Consider the following 13,708-nt stretch of genomic DNA (forward strand, 5'->3'; position numbering starts at 1 on the left):
TCAGTATTGGTCCGTGTGCGTAGACTTCTAAAGACTTCTGTTTTTATACTTATACTTAGGAAACTGAGGTCCCTTGGGGTTCAGGGGTTACTCTTGAAGACTTTCTGTGACTCTGTGGTTACTTCAGTCATCCACCGTGGAATTGTCTGCTGGTCACACAGCATCACCACCTGGGACAGAAAAAGACTGGAGCGCCTGGTCAAGAGGGCCAGTTCAGTCCTGAGCTGCTCCCTGGACTCTCTGGAAGAGGTGGGCAACAGACGGACCCTAGCTAAACTAAAAGCTATGATGGACAGCCCCTGTGTCCCCTCCTGCCCACCCTGACAGCAGTGGGTAGCTCCTTCAGCTAGAGACTGTTTGACCCGTGCCGCAAGAAGGAGAGGTACCGCCGCTCGTTCGTACCGACTGCGGTCAGGCTCCTTTATAATTATTTCACATGTGAATGAAAAAAAAATATTGTACTATAAATAGGACAGCCCCTGATGCAATATAGCTACATATATCAATATGCTTTTCTTATACTTGCAGATGTATACTTTTTGTTTTTTTCCCTTTCATATTGCTGCTGTAGACTGCAAATTTCCCCGTTGTGGGACTATTAAACGCTTTCTGATTCTGATTCGGTGATGAAAAGATTTAAGTTACAATTAAAATTAATAAAGTTAAAAATATAGAAGCCTGATATTTTTTTCAGTTTTTGTTTTTAGTATTTTCTTAAACCTTTTATGTTTCAGTATTTAAGCAAAAATTCAGTTATAATATATTGAGATGGTTAAGACAGTAGTTTACAGTATCTTAGATCATTAAAACATAAACAAATTAATAAATACATTGGTCAGTCCCTCGACAAAGTTATTTTTTTACATTTTGGCCCACTGTGAAATTGAGTTTGAGACCCCTGCCTTAGGTACATGGCAAATTCATTCACACAGTACATTTGCACAAACATGCACTTGGGAGCACAAGAGTGACAGTGATGAAATGTATTTCGAGGCTATTTAAAACATGACTCAACCCATTAACAAATGGCCTATTTAAATTATCATTAAAATTCTATGTTTAAGTTTAATCTAGATTTTATATTTTATACGGTGAACATTATTTTTTGTGAAACATTGTGTGCATGCAATATTTTGTATTTCTTTTCTAAGCCCCCCCCCCCAATTTTGCTGCTGTAGATCACAAATTTCTCCATTGTGCAACAAATAAAGGTTTTCTTATTCTTTTTATGTCTTCTTTTCCTTTCGGCTTTTGCCCTCAGGGGTCGCCACAGCCAATCAATGTCCTCCATCTATCCCGGTTTTGTGCATCCTCTTCTCGCACACCAGCTACCTTCATGTCACACCTCCCTCCTCTCCTTCTTCGACCAACAGTAGTCCATTTTCCACTGGCACCCTGAAGGTCAACAGTACCAATGGCGGCTGTTGTTAACCCGAGCCTCGACCGATCCGGATGGGATTCATAGGTTTGATTCACATATTTGTTTTGGCAATTTTTTTCTTACGTCGGATGCCCTTCCTGACACAACCCTCTGTATTTATCCGGGCTTGGGACCGGCACAATAAGACACTGGCTTGTGGCTCTTTTTATGTATTCAGTGTAAAATCTGAGGAGATTCTAAAATTGTTCACATGACACGTACAAAATAAAATACAAAGATCATCAAAATCATTCAAAATTTACACACATGGATCAGGTCCATTGCCTGAGGCATGCGTGTATAGATGTGTGCATGCTTGTGTGTGTTGAACGAGACAGCATTAAATTGAGAAAGAAAGTGGAAACATGATGCTGATGATAATCAGATTGGTGAAGGTGGTGAGTGAGTCTGAGGGCGTATCTTGGACATAAGTGGCTGAGGGTGGATTAATAGAGAGAGGGAACTGCTTTTGATGGCATGGTCGCTTGGACCATTGAAGCACATGAAAAACAGATGTTTTTTTTTCTTTGTGCCAGTGATTTCTCTCCGAAGTGGACATTAACACGTTGCAATTGCGAAGTCTCACAACGTATATATTTTTGGATACCACCGTTGATGTTAATGGTTTGAAAGAATATTTTTGTATTCAATTTGTTCATGTCATTTTGGGAATGAAAACAGTAACTGCAAATGGGACTTCTTTTGTTCTAGTTAAAATATCACTACATTTTTGCCATTAATTCAGTGGACATTATTGTTTGCATGATTGTTTTGTCATTTCTGTTTTGTTCACCTTGTACACAGTACTGGCATGTGGTCTTGCATAACTGAATTCTTCACCTATGAAACCACTAAGTCAGTGGTTGTCAAGAGCTGGACAATCGGCATCATCAACCGAGCTGTACAAGTCCTCATCTTTACTTACTTCATTGGGTGAGTACTAATTTCTTTGGCAAAAAACAAATCCGAATAATAAATATTGAATGTTGCTAAATGCAGGACATGACAAATGTGTTAAAATATTGCAAATGTATTTCAAGCATTGTGCCTAAAGATGACAGCACTATTGATGTATAGCATTGTTTTACATCTTTTTTGAGCCAGGGCATATTTCTTTCATTGAAAAAACTCTGTGGCACACCATTGCCATTACATTAAATTTGTGAAAAAAATCTTATTTTAACAATAAAGTGTTATACTGTATTCATATCCGATCCAAACCAAAACATATTGATTTATATATTGCTTTCACTACAGGTGGAGCTGTCACAAAGCGCTGATATTATTACTATAAGTGTTTTTAACTTTGAAAAATAATGTTCTATTGAACACAATGAATAGGTTTCATGACAAAACCCGCACAGCTAGACAGGGTTGACCCTTTTAATCAGAATCAGAATCAGAAAGCCTTTAATAGTCCGACAATGGAGACACTTGCAGTCCACAGCAGCAATTTGAAAGGGGGTTGAAGGGCTGTGGGAAAAGATAAAAACAAGCTATTCTAAGCATCATAAAAATGTCAGAAGACTGAGGTATTTACTGTAAACTTTAAAGGATGTGGCTCCGCCTGTGACTCGCTTCCTCCACATTTCTTTAAAGAGGTTCTCCCGAGTACAGTATTGGCACATCGGTCTTTGCCATTATCAACAGCAACACTTTTCTGGCATTGTACCCCAACCATTTAAACATGCCGTCGTCCAACCCTTGGCCAAGAAAATGATCTTGATCAAGATGTACTGTCAAATTTTTGGCCCATTTCCAAACTCCCTTTCATTTCAAAATTGTTCGAAAAAGTGGTGAACATGCAGTTGAAATCTTTCTTGCACGAACAGAATATCTTGGAGGTCGTCAAGTCAGATTGCTCTTGACTGGTTTATATCCGACCATTCTAACAGAACCTTTTGTGGGTCGCCTTGGCTGCTCTGAGTCACATACTGCCCCTCTGTCATGTGGTGTTCCGCAGGGCTCAATTTTGAGCCGATCTTATTCTCACCCCTCCATGGCATGTCACCATCCTGTGGTGGAGGGGTTTGTGTGTCCCGATGATCCCAGTAGCTAAGTTGTCTGGGGCTTTATGCCCCTGGCAGTGTCTCCCATGGCAAACAGGTCCTAGGTAAGGGACCAAAGTACGACTCAACAGACCCCTTATGACGAAAAACATGGATGGATCTAAGTTTCGCTTGATGGGACACATCGGGGCCCTCTCTGAAGCCAGGCCTGGAGATAGGACTCGTTGGCAAGCGCCTGGTGGGTGGACCTACACCCATGGTACCCGGTCGGGCTCTGCTCGATGAGACAACATGAGTCCACCTTTTCAAGGTTTCACCACCCGTAGGAGCTGCCAAAGGGGTCGAGTGCAATAAACTGGGCGGCAGCCAAAGGCAGGGGGTCTGGTCCCCCGGTACAGAAGTGAGCGCTTGGGACGTGGAATGTCCCCTCTCTCTCAGGGAAGGAGCCCGAGCTGGTGTCAGAGGTGGAAAAGGTCCCACTAGATATAGTCGGACTTGCCTCTACACACAGCCTGGGTTCTGGTACCAGCCCTCTTGAGAGGGGTTGGACTCTTCCACTCTGGAGTTGTCCATGGAGGTAGGCGTAGAGCAGGTGTGCTCATACACATTTCCCCCCCACTGCCTGTACATTGGGATTCACTTTGGGAGAGGAGAAGGTTGCTTCCCTCCGCCTTCGGGTGGGGTGACGGGTCCTTACTGTTTTTTTGTGCGAATGCATCAAACAGCAGTTCAATGTACCCATTCTTTCTGGAGTCCTTAGACAGTCCTTGCTGGAGATTACTCCTGCTGGGGATTCCATTGTTCTGCTGGGTGATTTCATTGTCATGTTGGATTGGATTGGATTGGATTGGATATACCTTTATTAGTCTCACAGTGGAGAAATTTACATTTCACAGCAGCAAAGTGATGAAAGGAATGAAAGTAGAAAAACGAAATACATGAGCTGCTGGAAAGGCAGCCACTCTCGCGGCGCCGTCTTGAAGTCAAAAGAACAAAAAAAAAACAATGACAATGACAGTGAGACCTGGAGGGTCGTGATTAGGAAGAACGGCCCCCTTGATTAGAACCCCGGTGGTGTTTTGTTATTGGACACGGATTGTCTATAATGAATACCTTGTTTTCACCATAAGGGTGTCCATATGTGGACTTGGAACCAGGACTGCTGAACCAGGCCGTTCGGTCCCTATTCGACCAATGTCAGAGTTTAGTTCGCATTGCCGACAGTAAGTCGGAATCGTTTCCAGTGAGGTTTGGGTTCTACCAAGTTTTCCCTTTCCACCGATTCTGTTCATTACCTTTATGGACAGAATTTTTCGGCATAGCCGTGGCATTGAAAGGCTCAGTTTTGGTGTCCTTAGTATAGAACCTTTGCTTTTCGCAGATGATGTGGTTCTGTTGGGGCCTTCAGGCGGGGCTCTCCACCTCTCACTGGAGTGTTTCGCAGCCGAATGTGAAGTGGTTGGGATGAAGATCAGCACCTCAAAATCTCAGACAATGATTCTTCGTCCGGGAAGAGATCTTGCCCCAAGTCCAAGTATCTGGGAGTCTTGTTCACGAACGAGGGTAGCAGGGCTCAAGAGATTGACAGATGGATTGGTGCGGCATCTGCTGTGATTCGGACTTTGTAACCAATCTGTCGTTGTGAAAAAGGAGCTGAGCAAAAAGGTGAAGCACTCAATTTATGGTTCGATCTACGTCCCAAACTTATCCATGGTCACGAGCTATATACGTATCGTTACCGAATGAACGAGATCCCAGATACAATTAGCCGAAATGAGCTTCCGCCGTAGGGTGTCCAGGCTCTCTCTTAGGGGTAAGGTGAGAAGCTCGGTCATCCAGGAGAGGCTCAGAGTGTAGCCGCTTCTCCGCCACATAGAGAGGAGTCAGATGAAGTGGCTTGGGTATCTGATTAGGATGCCTCCTGGAGGCCTCCTCAGTGAGGTGTTCCTGGCATGCCCCAGTGGCAGAAGACCCTGGGGATTACCCGGGACACGCTGGAGAGACTATGTCACCCAACTGGCCTGAGAACTGGCAGGGAAGAAGTGGCTGGCGAGAGGGAAGTCTGGGCTTCCCTACTGAAGCTGCTGCCCCCGCAACCCAACCCCGGATAAGCGGCAGAAAATGGATGGATGGGGTGCAAAGATTCCAGCTTCTGAGGAAAGGCATCCTTCAACCTTCATTTCGATCAGGGTTTTTCAATATTTTTCGAGCATAGGCACATTTCTTTCATTGAAAAAATTCCGCAGCTCACCACAATCTGAAAATGTCAGATGGAAAACTATAGACTAAATAGAATTCCTTATCCTGCTCCTCCTAACCGGAATGGAAAAGTACTACCCGATTACAATTTTAGGCGACGCGCGACCCGACCCCGCGGTGTAAAACATACTTTTCTATTAAATAAGCCATAAAACTACACAAAATATACCTTATTTTATGTACAAGAAATGTCCTATTGTATTGTAATTAAAGAAATGAACTGTATTGTCTCATAAAGTCGTTTTATTTACCTTTGTGATGGTCGTTGATGTAGTTGCCGCTTGATGGTATCAGAGTTGCCGTGCTTTTTCGGCGATAATACACTCACTCACACTGTCCCCCCTGCTATTTTCGTTAAATATATACATGTATATAGACCCAATTAACTGTTTTACTTCTGTTTGAATCTCTTATCAGTTTAAAATACCTTCGACCGTTTGTCTTAAATTATTTATATTAGTACAGGTAGATGTGCACAGTAATATGTAATTTCATTTTTCAGTGCAATCTTGCATTTTTACAATACGCGTCAACAACAAAACTGAAAGTCAATAAATCAGCCAGTGGCCTTTGCTGTTTCACATTTTATTTCAGGTGGGTGTTTGTCTATGAAAAGGCTTATCAAGTAAGGGACACGGCCATTGAATCTTCTGTGATGACAAAGGTAAAAGGTTTTGGAGTCTATAATGACAAAGTCATGGATGTCGCAGACTATGTCACGCCAACACAGGTATGAAAAATTATGTGGCTGACATTTTTAGCATACATTGGTGATTTGCGCATTTATTTGTTCAGGGAGCTTCTGTCTTCTGCATCATAACCAAACTGATAACAACAGAAAAACAAGTTCAAGGATACTGTCCAGAGGTCAGCACCTGTCATTGCTATGAGTGATACTGATGAAGTATTGCCATTTTCAGGAATGAAGAATTATTTTGTCTCTCGCACTCTCTCTTTCTCTTTTATTTCTTCTCACTTTGGGTCACTGTGCCTTCTGTTGTTCTTATATGACTGGTGCTGGATAAAGCCACTAGTAACTGGGTTGTTTATTTAATGGAGGAGGTCATTTTGTAGTGAACGGTAGTGTGTGACGTTGCACCTGTCATAGTTGTCATATGGTACAATAATTATGTGCAGTTCCAACCCTAGGGCCCATACAATATTCACTACTGAACGGTATATGGCCAACATTAAGAAAAGAAGATGAATTGCATTTTTACCTCTATACAATACAATCTTTCTCTTTTCCATTCGGCTTTTCCCCTCAGGGGTCGCCACGGCGAATCAATGTTCTCCATCTATCCCGGTTTTGTGCATCCTCTTCTCTCACACCAGCTAACTTCGTGTCCTCTTTGACCACATCCATAAACCTCCTCTTCTGTCTTCCTCTCGGTCTCCTGCCTGGCAGTTCAAGGCTCAGCATCCTTCTCCCTATATAGTCACTCTCTCTCCTCTGGACATGTCCAAATCATCTCAGTCTGGCCTCTCTGACTTTCTCTCCAAAGCCTCTAATATGAGTTGTCCCTCTAATGTACTCATTCCTGATCCTATCCAACCTGGTCACTCCCAAAGAAAACCTCAACATCTTCAGCTCTGCTACCTCCAGCTCTGCTTCCTGTCTTTTTTTGAGCGGCACTGTCTCCAGTCCAAACATCATGGCTGGTCTGACCACGGTTTTATACACTTTTCCTTTCATCCTAGCTGAAACCCTTCTATCACACATCACACCTGACATTTTTCTCCAGCCGCTCCAGCCTGCCTGGACACGCTTCTTCACCTCTTTTCCACACTCTCCATTGCTCTGGACAGTTGACCCCAAGTACTTAAAATCCTCCACTTTCTTTATCTCTTCTCCCTGTAGCATCACTCTTGCACTTGGATCCCTCTCATTCACACACATGCTGCGATTGATCTTCATTCCTCTCCTTTCCAGGGCATATCTCCACATCTCTAGTTTCTCCGCCACCTGTTCCCTGTTCTCGCTACAGATCACAATGTCATCTGCAAACATCATGGTCCAAGGATATTCTTGTCTAACATCGTCTGTCAGCCTGTCCATCACCAGAGCAAACAAGAAGGGGCTCAGAGCCTTGAATTCCTCAGTCACACCTACAGCACACCTCACAACTGTCTTACAGTCGTGATACATGTCTTGTACCGCTCTGACATACTTTTCAGTCACGCCAGACTTCCTCATGCAATGCCACAGCTCTTCTCTGGTCATACGCTTTCTCCAGATCTACAAATACACAATGCAATTCCTTCTGACCTTCTCTGTACGTCTCTATCAGCATTCTTAAAGCAAACATTGCATCTGTCGTACTCTTTTTTCTGGCATGAAGCCATACTGCTGCTCAAGAATGAGCACTTCTGCTCTTAGTATAGCTTCAACTACTCTTTCCCAGAGTTTCATTGTATGGCTCATCAACTTTATTCATCTGTAATTAGTACAACTCTGCACATCTCCTTTGTTCTTAAAAATGGGCACGAGGACACTTTGTCTCCATTCTTCAGGCATCTGTTCACCATCTAAGATCTTGTTGAATAACCCAGTGAGGAACACCACCGCCACCTCTCCAAGAAATTTCCATACCTCGATTGGTAAATCATCAGGCCCGAGTGCCTTTTGGATTGGATTGGATTGGATTTGCCTTTATTAGTCTCACAGTGGAGAAAGTTACATTTCACAGCAGCAAAGTGATGAAAGGAATGAAAGTAGAAAAACAAAATAAATGAGCTTCTGGAAAGGCAGCCACTCTTGCGGCGCCGTCTTGAAGTCAAAAAAACCCCTTCATCCTCTTCAGCGCCCTCCTCACTTCATCCTTGCTAATGCTTGCTACGTCTTGGTTCACAACAGTCACGTCTTCTACTCTTTGTTCCTTCTCATTTTCCTCATTCATCAATTCTTCAAAGTACTCTTTCTATCTTGCCATCACCCTACTGGCACCTGTTAATACATTGCCATCTCTATCCTTAATTACCCGAACCTGCTGCAGGTCCTTACCATCTTTGTCTCGCCAGTCTGTAAAGATCAGTCTCGCCTTCCTTACTGTCCAGCCGAGCATACAAGTCATCATAGGCCTCTTGTTTGACGTTTGCCACCTGTACTTTAACCGTGCGCTGCATCTCCTTGTACTACTGTCTACTCTCGTCCGTCCTCTCAGTGTCCCACTTCTTCTTTGCTAACCTCTTTCTCTGTATACACTCCTGCACCTCCAAATTCCACCACCAAGTCTCCTTATCTACCTTTCTTCCACTCGATACACCAAGTACTTTCCGACCTGTGTCTCTGATTATGTTCGCTGTAGTTTGCCAGTCATCTGGAAGGACCTCTTGCCCACCCAGTGCTTGTCTTACCTCCTTCCTAAATGTCTTGCAACACTCTTCCTTTTTCAACTTCCACCATTTTGTCCTAACTTCAGCCTTTGGTTTCTTCATCTTCCTCACTGTCAGCGTCATCCTACACACCACCAACCTATGCTGTCTGGCTACACTCTCACCAACCACTACTTTGATTTCCTTTAGATGGCGCCGTTGACACAAAATGTAGTCTACCTGTGTACTTCTGCCTCCACTCTTATAGGTCACCCTATGTTCCTGTCTCTTCTGAAAAAAAGTATTCACAATAGCCATTTCCATTCTCTTAGCAAAGTCACCACCATCTGTCCTTCAGCGTTCCTCATCTGGAGTCCAAACCTGCCTGTCACCTCCTCATCATCTTTGTTTCCTGCGCCAACATGTCCATTGAAGTCTCCACCAATTACAACCCTCTCACTTCTCCGGATGTTCTGTATGGCTTCATCAAAGTCCAACCAAAATTACTCCTTCTCCTCCAGCATCCTACTTGTGGGGCATACCCACAAACAACATTGAACCTTCAATTTCTAGCTTCAGACTCATCATCCTATCTGATACTCTTTTTACTTCTAAGACATTCCTAACAAACTCCCCTTTTAAGATAACCCCAACTCCATTTCTCTTTCTGTCTTCACCATGATAGAACAACTTAAACCCTTACCCTAAGCTTCTAGCCTTGCTCCCTTTCCACCTGGTCTGGATACACATTATGTCTACCTTCTTTCTCTGCATCATGTCAACCAGCTCTCTACCTTTACCTGTCATTGTTCCTAAATTCAAAGTTCCTACTCTTAGTTCTATACTCTTGTCATTCCATTTCTCTCTTTTCCTCCGGGCATACCTCCCTCCTCTCCTTCTTCGACCAACAGTAGTCCATTTTTCACTGGCACCCTGAAGGTCAACAGTACCAATGGCGGCCGTTGTTAACCCGGGCCTCGACCGATCCGGTATGGGATTCATAGGTTTGATTCGCATATTTGTTTTGGCAAAGTTTTTTACGTCGGATGCCCTTCCTGACACAACCCTTTCTATTTATCCGGGCTTGGGACCGGCACAATAAGACATTGGCTTGTGCCCCCTTGTGGCTACATTACCTCTATACAATACAATAATAATAAAAATTTGTATTGCGCTTTCACAAGCGCTGAAACTTTAAAAAAGCGCTGAACAAAACAAAGTAAAATAATATATTACATAATATAAAACACAACACGTGAAACATGGAAAGTCGTGCAGGATGAACAACTTTTCCTGCATACACTTTTTTTTAAAAGTAGTTTGAGTTGAAAGAGAGGATCCAAGTGTCATGTCACCAGTGGATCAGAGACGCCATGCTCCAGATCTGCACACGTCGGTTACAAGTAAAGTTTCAAAGTCAATAAGAAGCTGTAGCGTCCATTACAATACATCCAATACATCAGCGTTCCGCGCCGATGGTCTTCTCTTACAATCCTCAACTTCAGCAATCATGCACCCAGCTACAACAACGCAGACGGTCCAACAGCACTAACATGACCATTGAACAAAATCGGGCTGTAGAAAATGATGCCCATTACAGACCCAAAAAACACAACACATATATTTAGTGATGCATTTTTAAAAAAATACATCTCTAATCGCTGAATGTGCCTGCGATTTTCCATAGTCCAACTTCAAACATGTTTTTTTCCACTGTAGCCATTTTGTTTTCAACATAACTGCACTCTGAAACGTTCACACTGGATTCATGTCTGTGTCTTGATCCAAACGCTTTGGTGCCTGTCTATCATGAACTGAGATGTATCCTTTACATTTCTCTTTGGTTACGTTTGTTTTTTCTCCCTTGTCTTTTTGTCGCCATTCACATGTCATCAGTGTCCTTTGTGTTGAACCAATCAGCTCTGTCACCCTTCATATCTTGTACAGGTGTTTGTCATTTTCTCGTCACTTTGCTTGTATTTCCCTGTTTTTCCCTGAGTTTTGTCAGTCTTTGTTGGGTTATTGTGAGTTGAAGTATGTATGGTAGTTTCTGTTTTCACACATGTCCAAGGTTTCTTTTGTGACTATGGCTCCTTGTAATTTCCAGTTTTTGTTCAAGCATGTTTAGTTAATTAGTAAGTTTCCAGTGTGCTCCTGTTTGTATTTTTGTTGAATATGTGGCGTCACCGGTGCGCTGCGGTGCGCACCGGTGACGCCACAAATACACCGTAGTCAGTTCCACCATGATTGCCTCTTGCCTGCTTTTTGTGCCCCTTCAACTACTCCACCATCATGCAAAACGTGACATTATCTGTGCATTGTATTGTTGAATCATTCACCTTCAGTAATTTTGTGGAATTCTGTGTTTTGTAGAGTGAGGATAAATATATTTGTACCCATAATACCAACTGCACACGGCTTGTTAACAAGCCAGGAAGTTATGGTAAGTGTATGATCTCATTGATCACATGTATTGTAATCACATGTATCTGTTTCAAAATGCATCCGGATGTAGAGGACCTGTGAAAAAGTACATTTGACGACTGTTTATTCTTTTGTTGCTCAGGGATTCTTACAGGGAGATGTGTTGCTTTCAAAGCCACTTTGAAGACATGTGAAATTAAAGGGTGGTGTCCTGCTGAAATTGATACCATAAAAACGTAAGTTACTGCAATGTTGCATACATGTGTTTTCTCCCTTGACTCTACTTGAGGGGTGGATCAAATCATGGCAAAGAGAAATCACCCCAATCATCTCTATGTCTAATTGTTCGTCCTTCAAGACCATATACAGTGATACCTTATCATACGAACTTAATTGGTTCCCAGACAGTGTGTAAGGTGAAAAGTGTGTATCCCAAATACTATTTTCCCATAGGAAATCATTAAAATGAAAATAATCTGTTCCCAGGTCCCCTCAAAACATAATTTTATACTTTCTAAGCCTTAAAAATATACCAAATATACCTTATTTTATGTATAATAAATGTGCTATGGTATTTTAATAAACGAAATAAACTGTACTGGATAATATCATGAACTTGACCTTTGTATTGGTCGTTGATGGCTTGATGGTTTGGAGTGGGCATCTTGAGGAATGATTCCTTGTAAGCTTTGGCAGCTTTATCGTCAGAACTGGCTGACGAATGACTGCTGCATTCTTTACCAATCACGTGCGGCTTTAATCATTTTTTTATTTGTTGCTCTATGTTTCTGTAACCCCCCTCCCCCTCACTGCTGCGTTATTGAGCAATCACATGTGCTTTAACCAAAGACTGGGGACGGTGAATGGAGGACAAAAAATAGTCGGCTGCCATTTTCTTGTTAGAAGAGAGGGATCGTTCGTGAACTCATTGTGGCGCTCCGTGTGTATCCCGAAAAATAGGTCGTATGTCAAGATTAAATTCTCGGAAATTTAACATTCGTAAGCCGAAATTTTCGCAAAGGTGTTCGTAAACCGAGGTATTACTATAAAAATATAAATAAAAATTAAAAAAAATACTTGTCTCACCTACATGGGTGGTGTCTGTCCCCCATTTTAGCTCGGGTCCTCTACCAGAGGCCAGGAAGCTTGAGGGTTCTGCGCAGCATCCGTGCTGTTCCCAGCACTGCGCATTTCTGGATCGAGATATCTGATGTTGTTCCCGGGATCTGTTGCAACCACTCGTCGAGTTTGGGTATCACTGCCCCGAGTGCTCCGACCACCACAGGCATGACTGTCACTTTTACCATCCAGGCTCTCTCCAGCTCCTCTCTGAGCCCTTAGTATTTCTCGATTTTCTCGAGACGGCTATGTGAAGTACCACCTGAAATTCTCATGGAAACTGTATATGCAGCACTGAGAGCGATCCCGACCGGAACGATCACGGAAACCAATCAGCTGATATACGCTTCAGCATCAGTGATCCTTGAGATGCTTGGGTACAAGAGCAACTGTGAGAGCCATGAGATTCGTTACCCACCGGTAACGAAAAGATGGTTGGAGGCTAAGATCAAGGTGGCTCGGAAAGTTATGAGTCAATTGAAGGAGACCCAGAGAGGTCTGAATAAAAGACCAATACCCAAGAGGTACAGGCAGATAACCATGCCTGAAGCACTCGAAACTGCCAAACAAAGGCTCCAGGCCTTGTCCAGTCGCCTAAAGAGGTACACACAAAGAGAATGAGGCCAGAAGAATAAACAGGCTGTTCGCAACACAACCTGAAAAAGTGTACGCTCAGTGGCAGCAGAGCAGACCCTCCAAAACTGAGAGATACTGAAAAAGGCATATGGGAGAAAGAGGTCGCACATAACATCAGTTCACAATGGCTGGTGACACTGAAAGAGGAGCACAGCAACCTCCCTGAACAGAACCCAGTTACCATCATAGCGGCAGACATACAAGAAAGAGTCTCAGGTATGAAAAACTGGAAGGCACCAGGCCCGGACATGGTCCACACCTACTGGCTAAAGAAACTCACGGCAGTCCACGAGCGCCAAGCAGCACAAATGAACCCGTTGCTGATGGATGGGACTCACCCAGGATGGCTAACTGACGGGCGAACAATCCTGATCCTGAAGGATTCCACAAAGGGTACAGTTCCTTCCAACTATCGGCCAATAACCTGTCTCTCCACAACACGGAAGCTCATGTCAGGCATCATTGCGGCTAAGATAAGTGGACACATGGATCAATACATGAGCAAAGCACAGAAAGGCAATGGTAT

The 13,708-nt window shown here is 43.3% G+C and overlaps 1 protein-coding gene across 1 annotated transcript in view; it reads left to right on the forward strand.

The window, feature by feature from the left end:
- The first annotated feature begins 521 nt into the window (after positions 1-521).
- Positions 522-13,708, forward strand: part of LOC148886116 (P2X purinoceptor 3-like) — a 79,882-nt gene continuing 66,695 nt past the window's right edge. Inside the window, 6 exon segments of the mRNA XM_089017439.1 lie at positions 522-556; positions 2,207-2,353; positions 6,283-6,418; positions 6,484-6,555; positions 11,377-11,446; positions 11,570-11,663. Of these exon segments, the coding sequence (XP_088873565.1) occupies positions 2,232-2,353; positions 6,283-6,418; positions 6,484-6,555; positions 11,377-11,446; positions 11,570-11,663 (494 nt within the window). The 5' untranslated portion in view covers positions 522-556; positions 2,207-2,231.

This window comes from Hippocampus bargibanti, linkage group LG16 (genome assembly GCF_051943395.1).
Source record: "Hippocampus bargibanti isolate YZ-2025 linkage group LG16, ASM5194339v1, whole genome shotgun sequence".
Lineage (NCBI taxonomy): Eukaryota > Metazoa > Chordata > Actinopteri > Syngnathiformes > Syngnathidae > Hippocampus > Hippocampus bargibanti.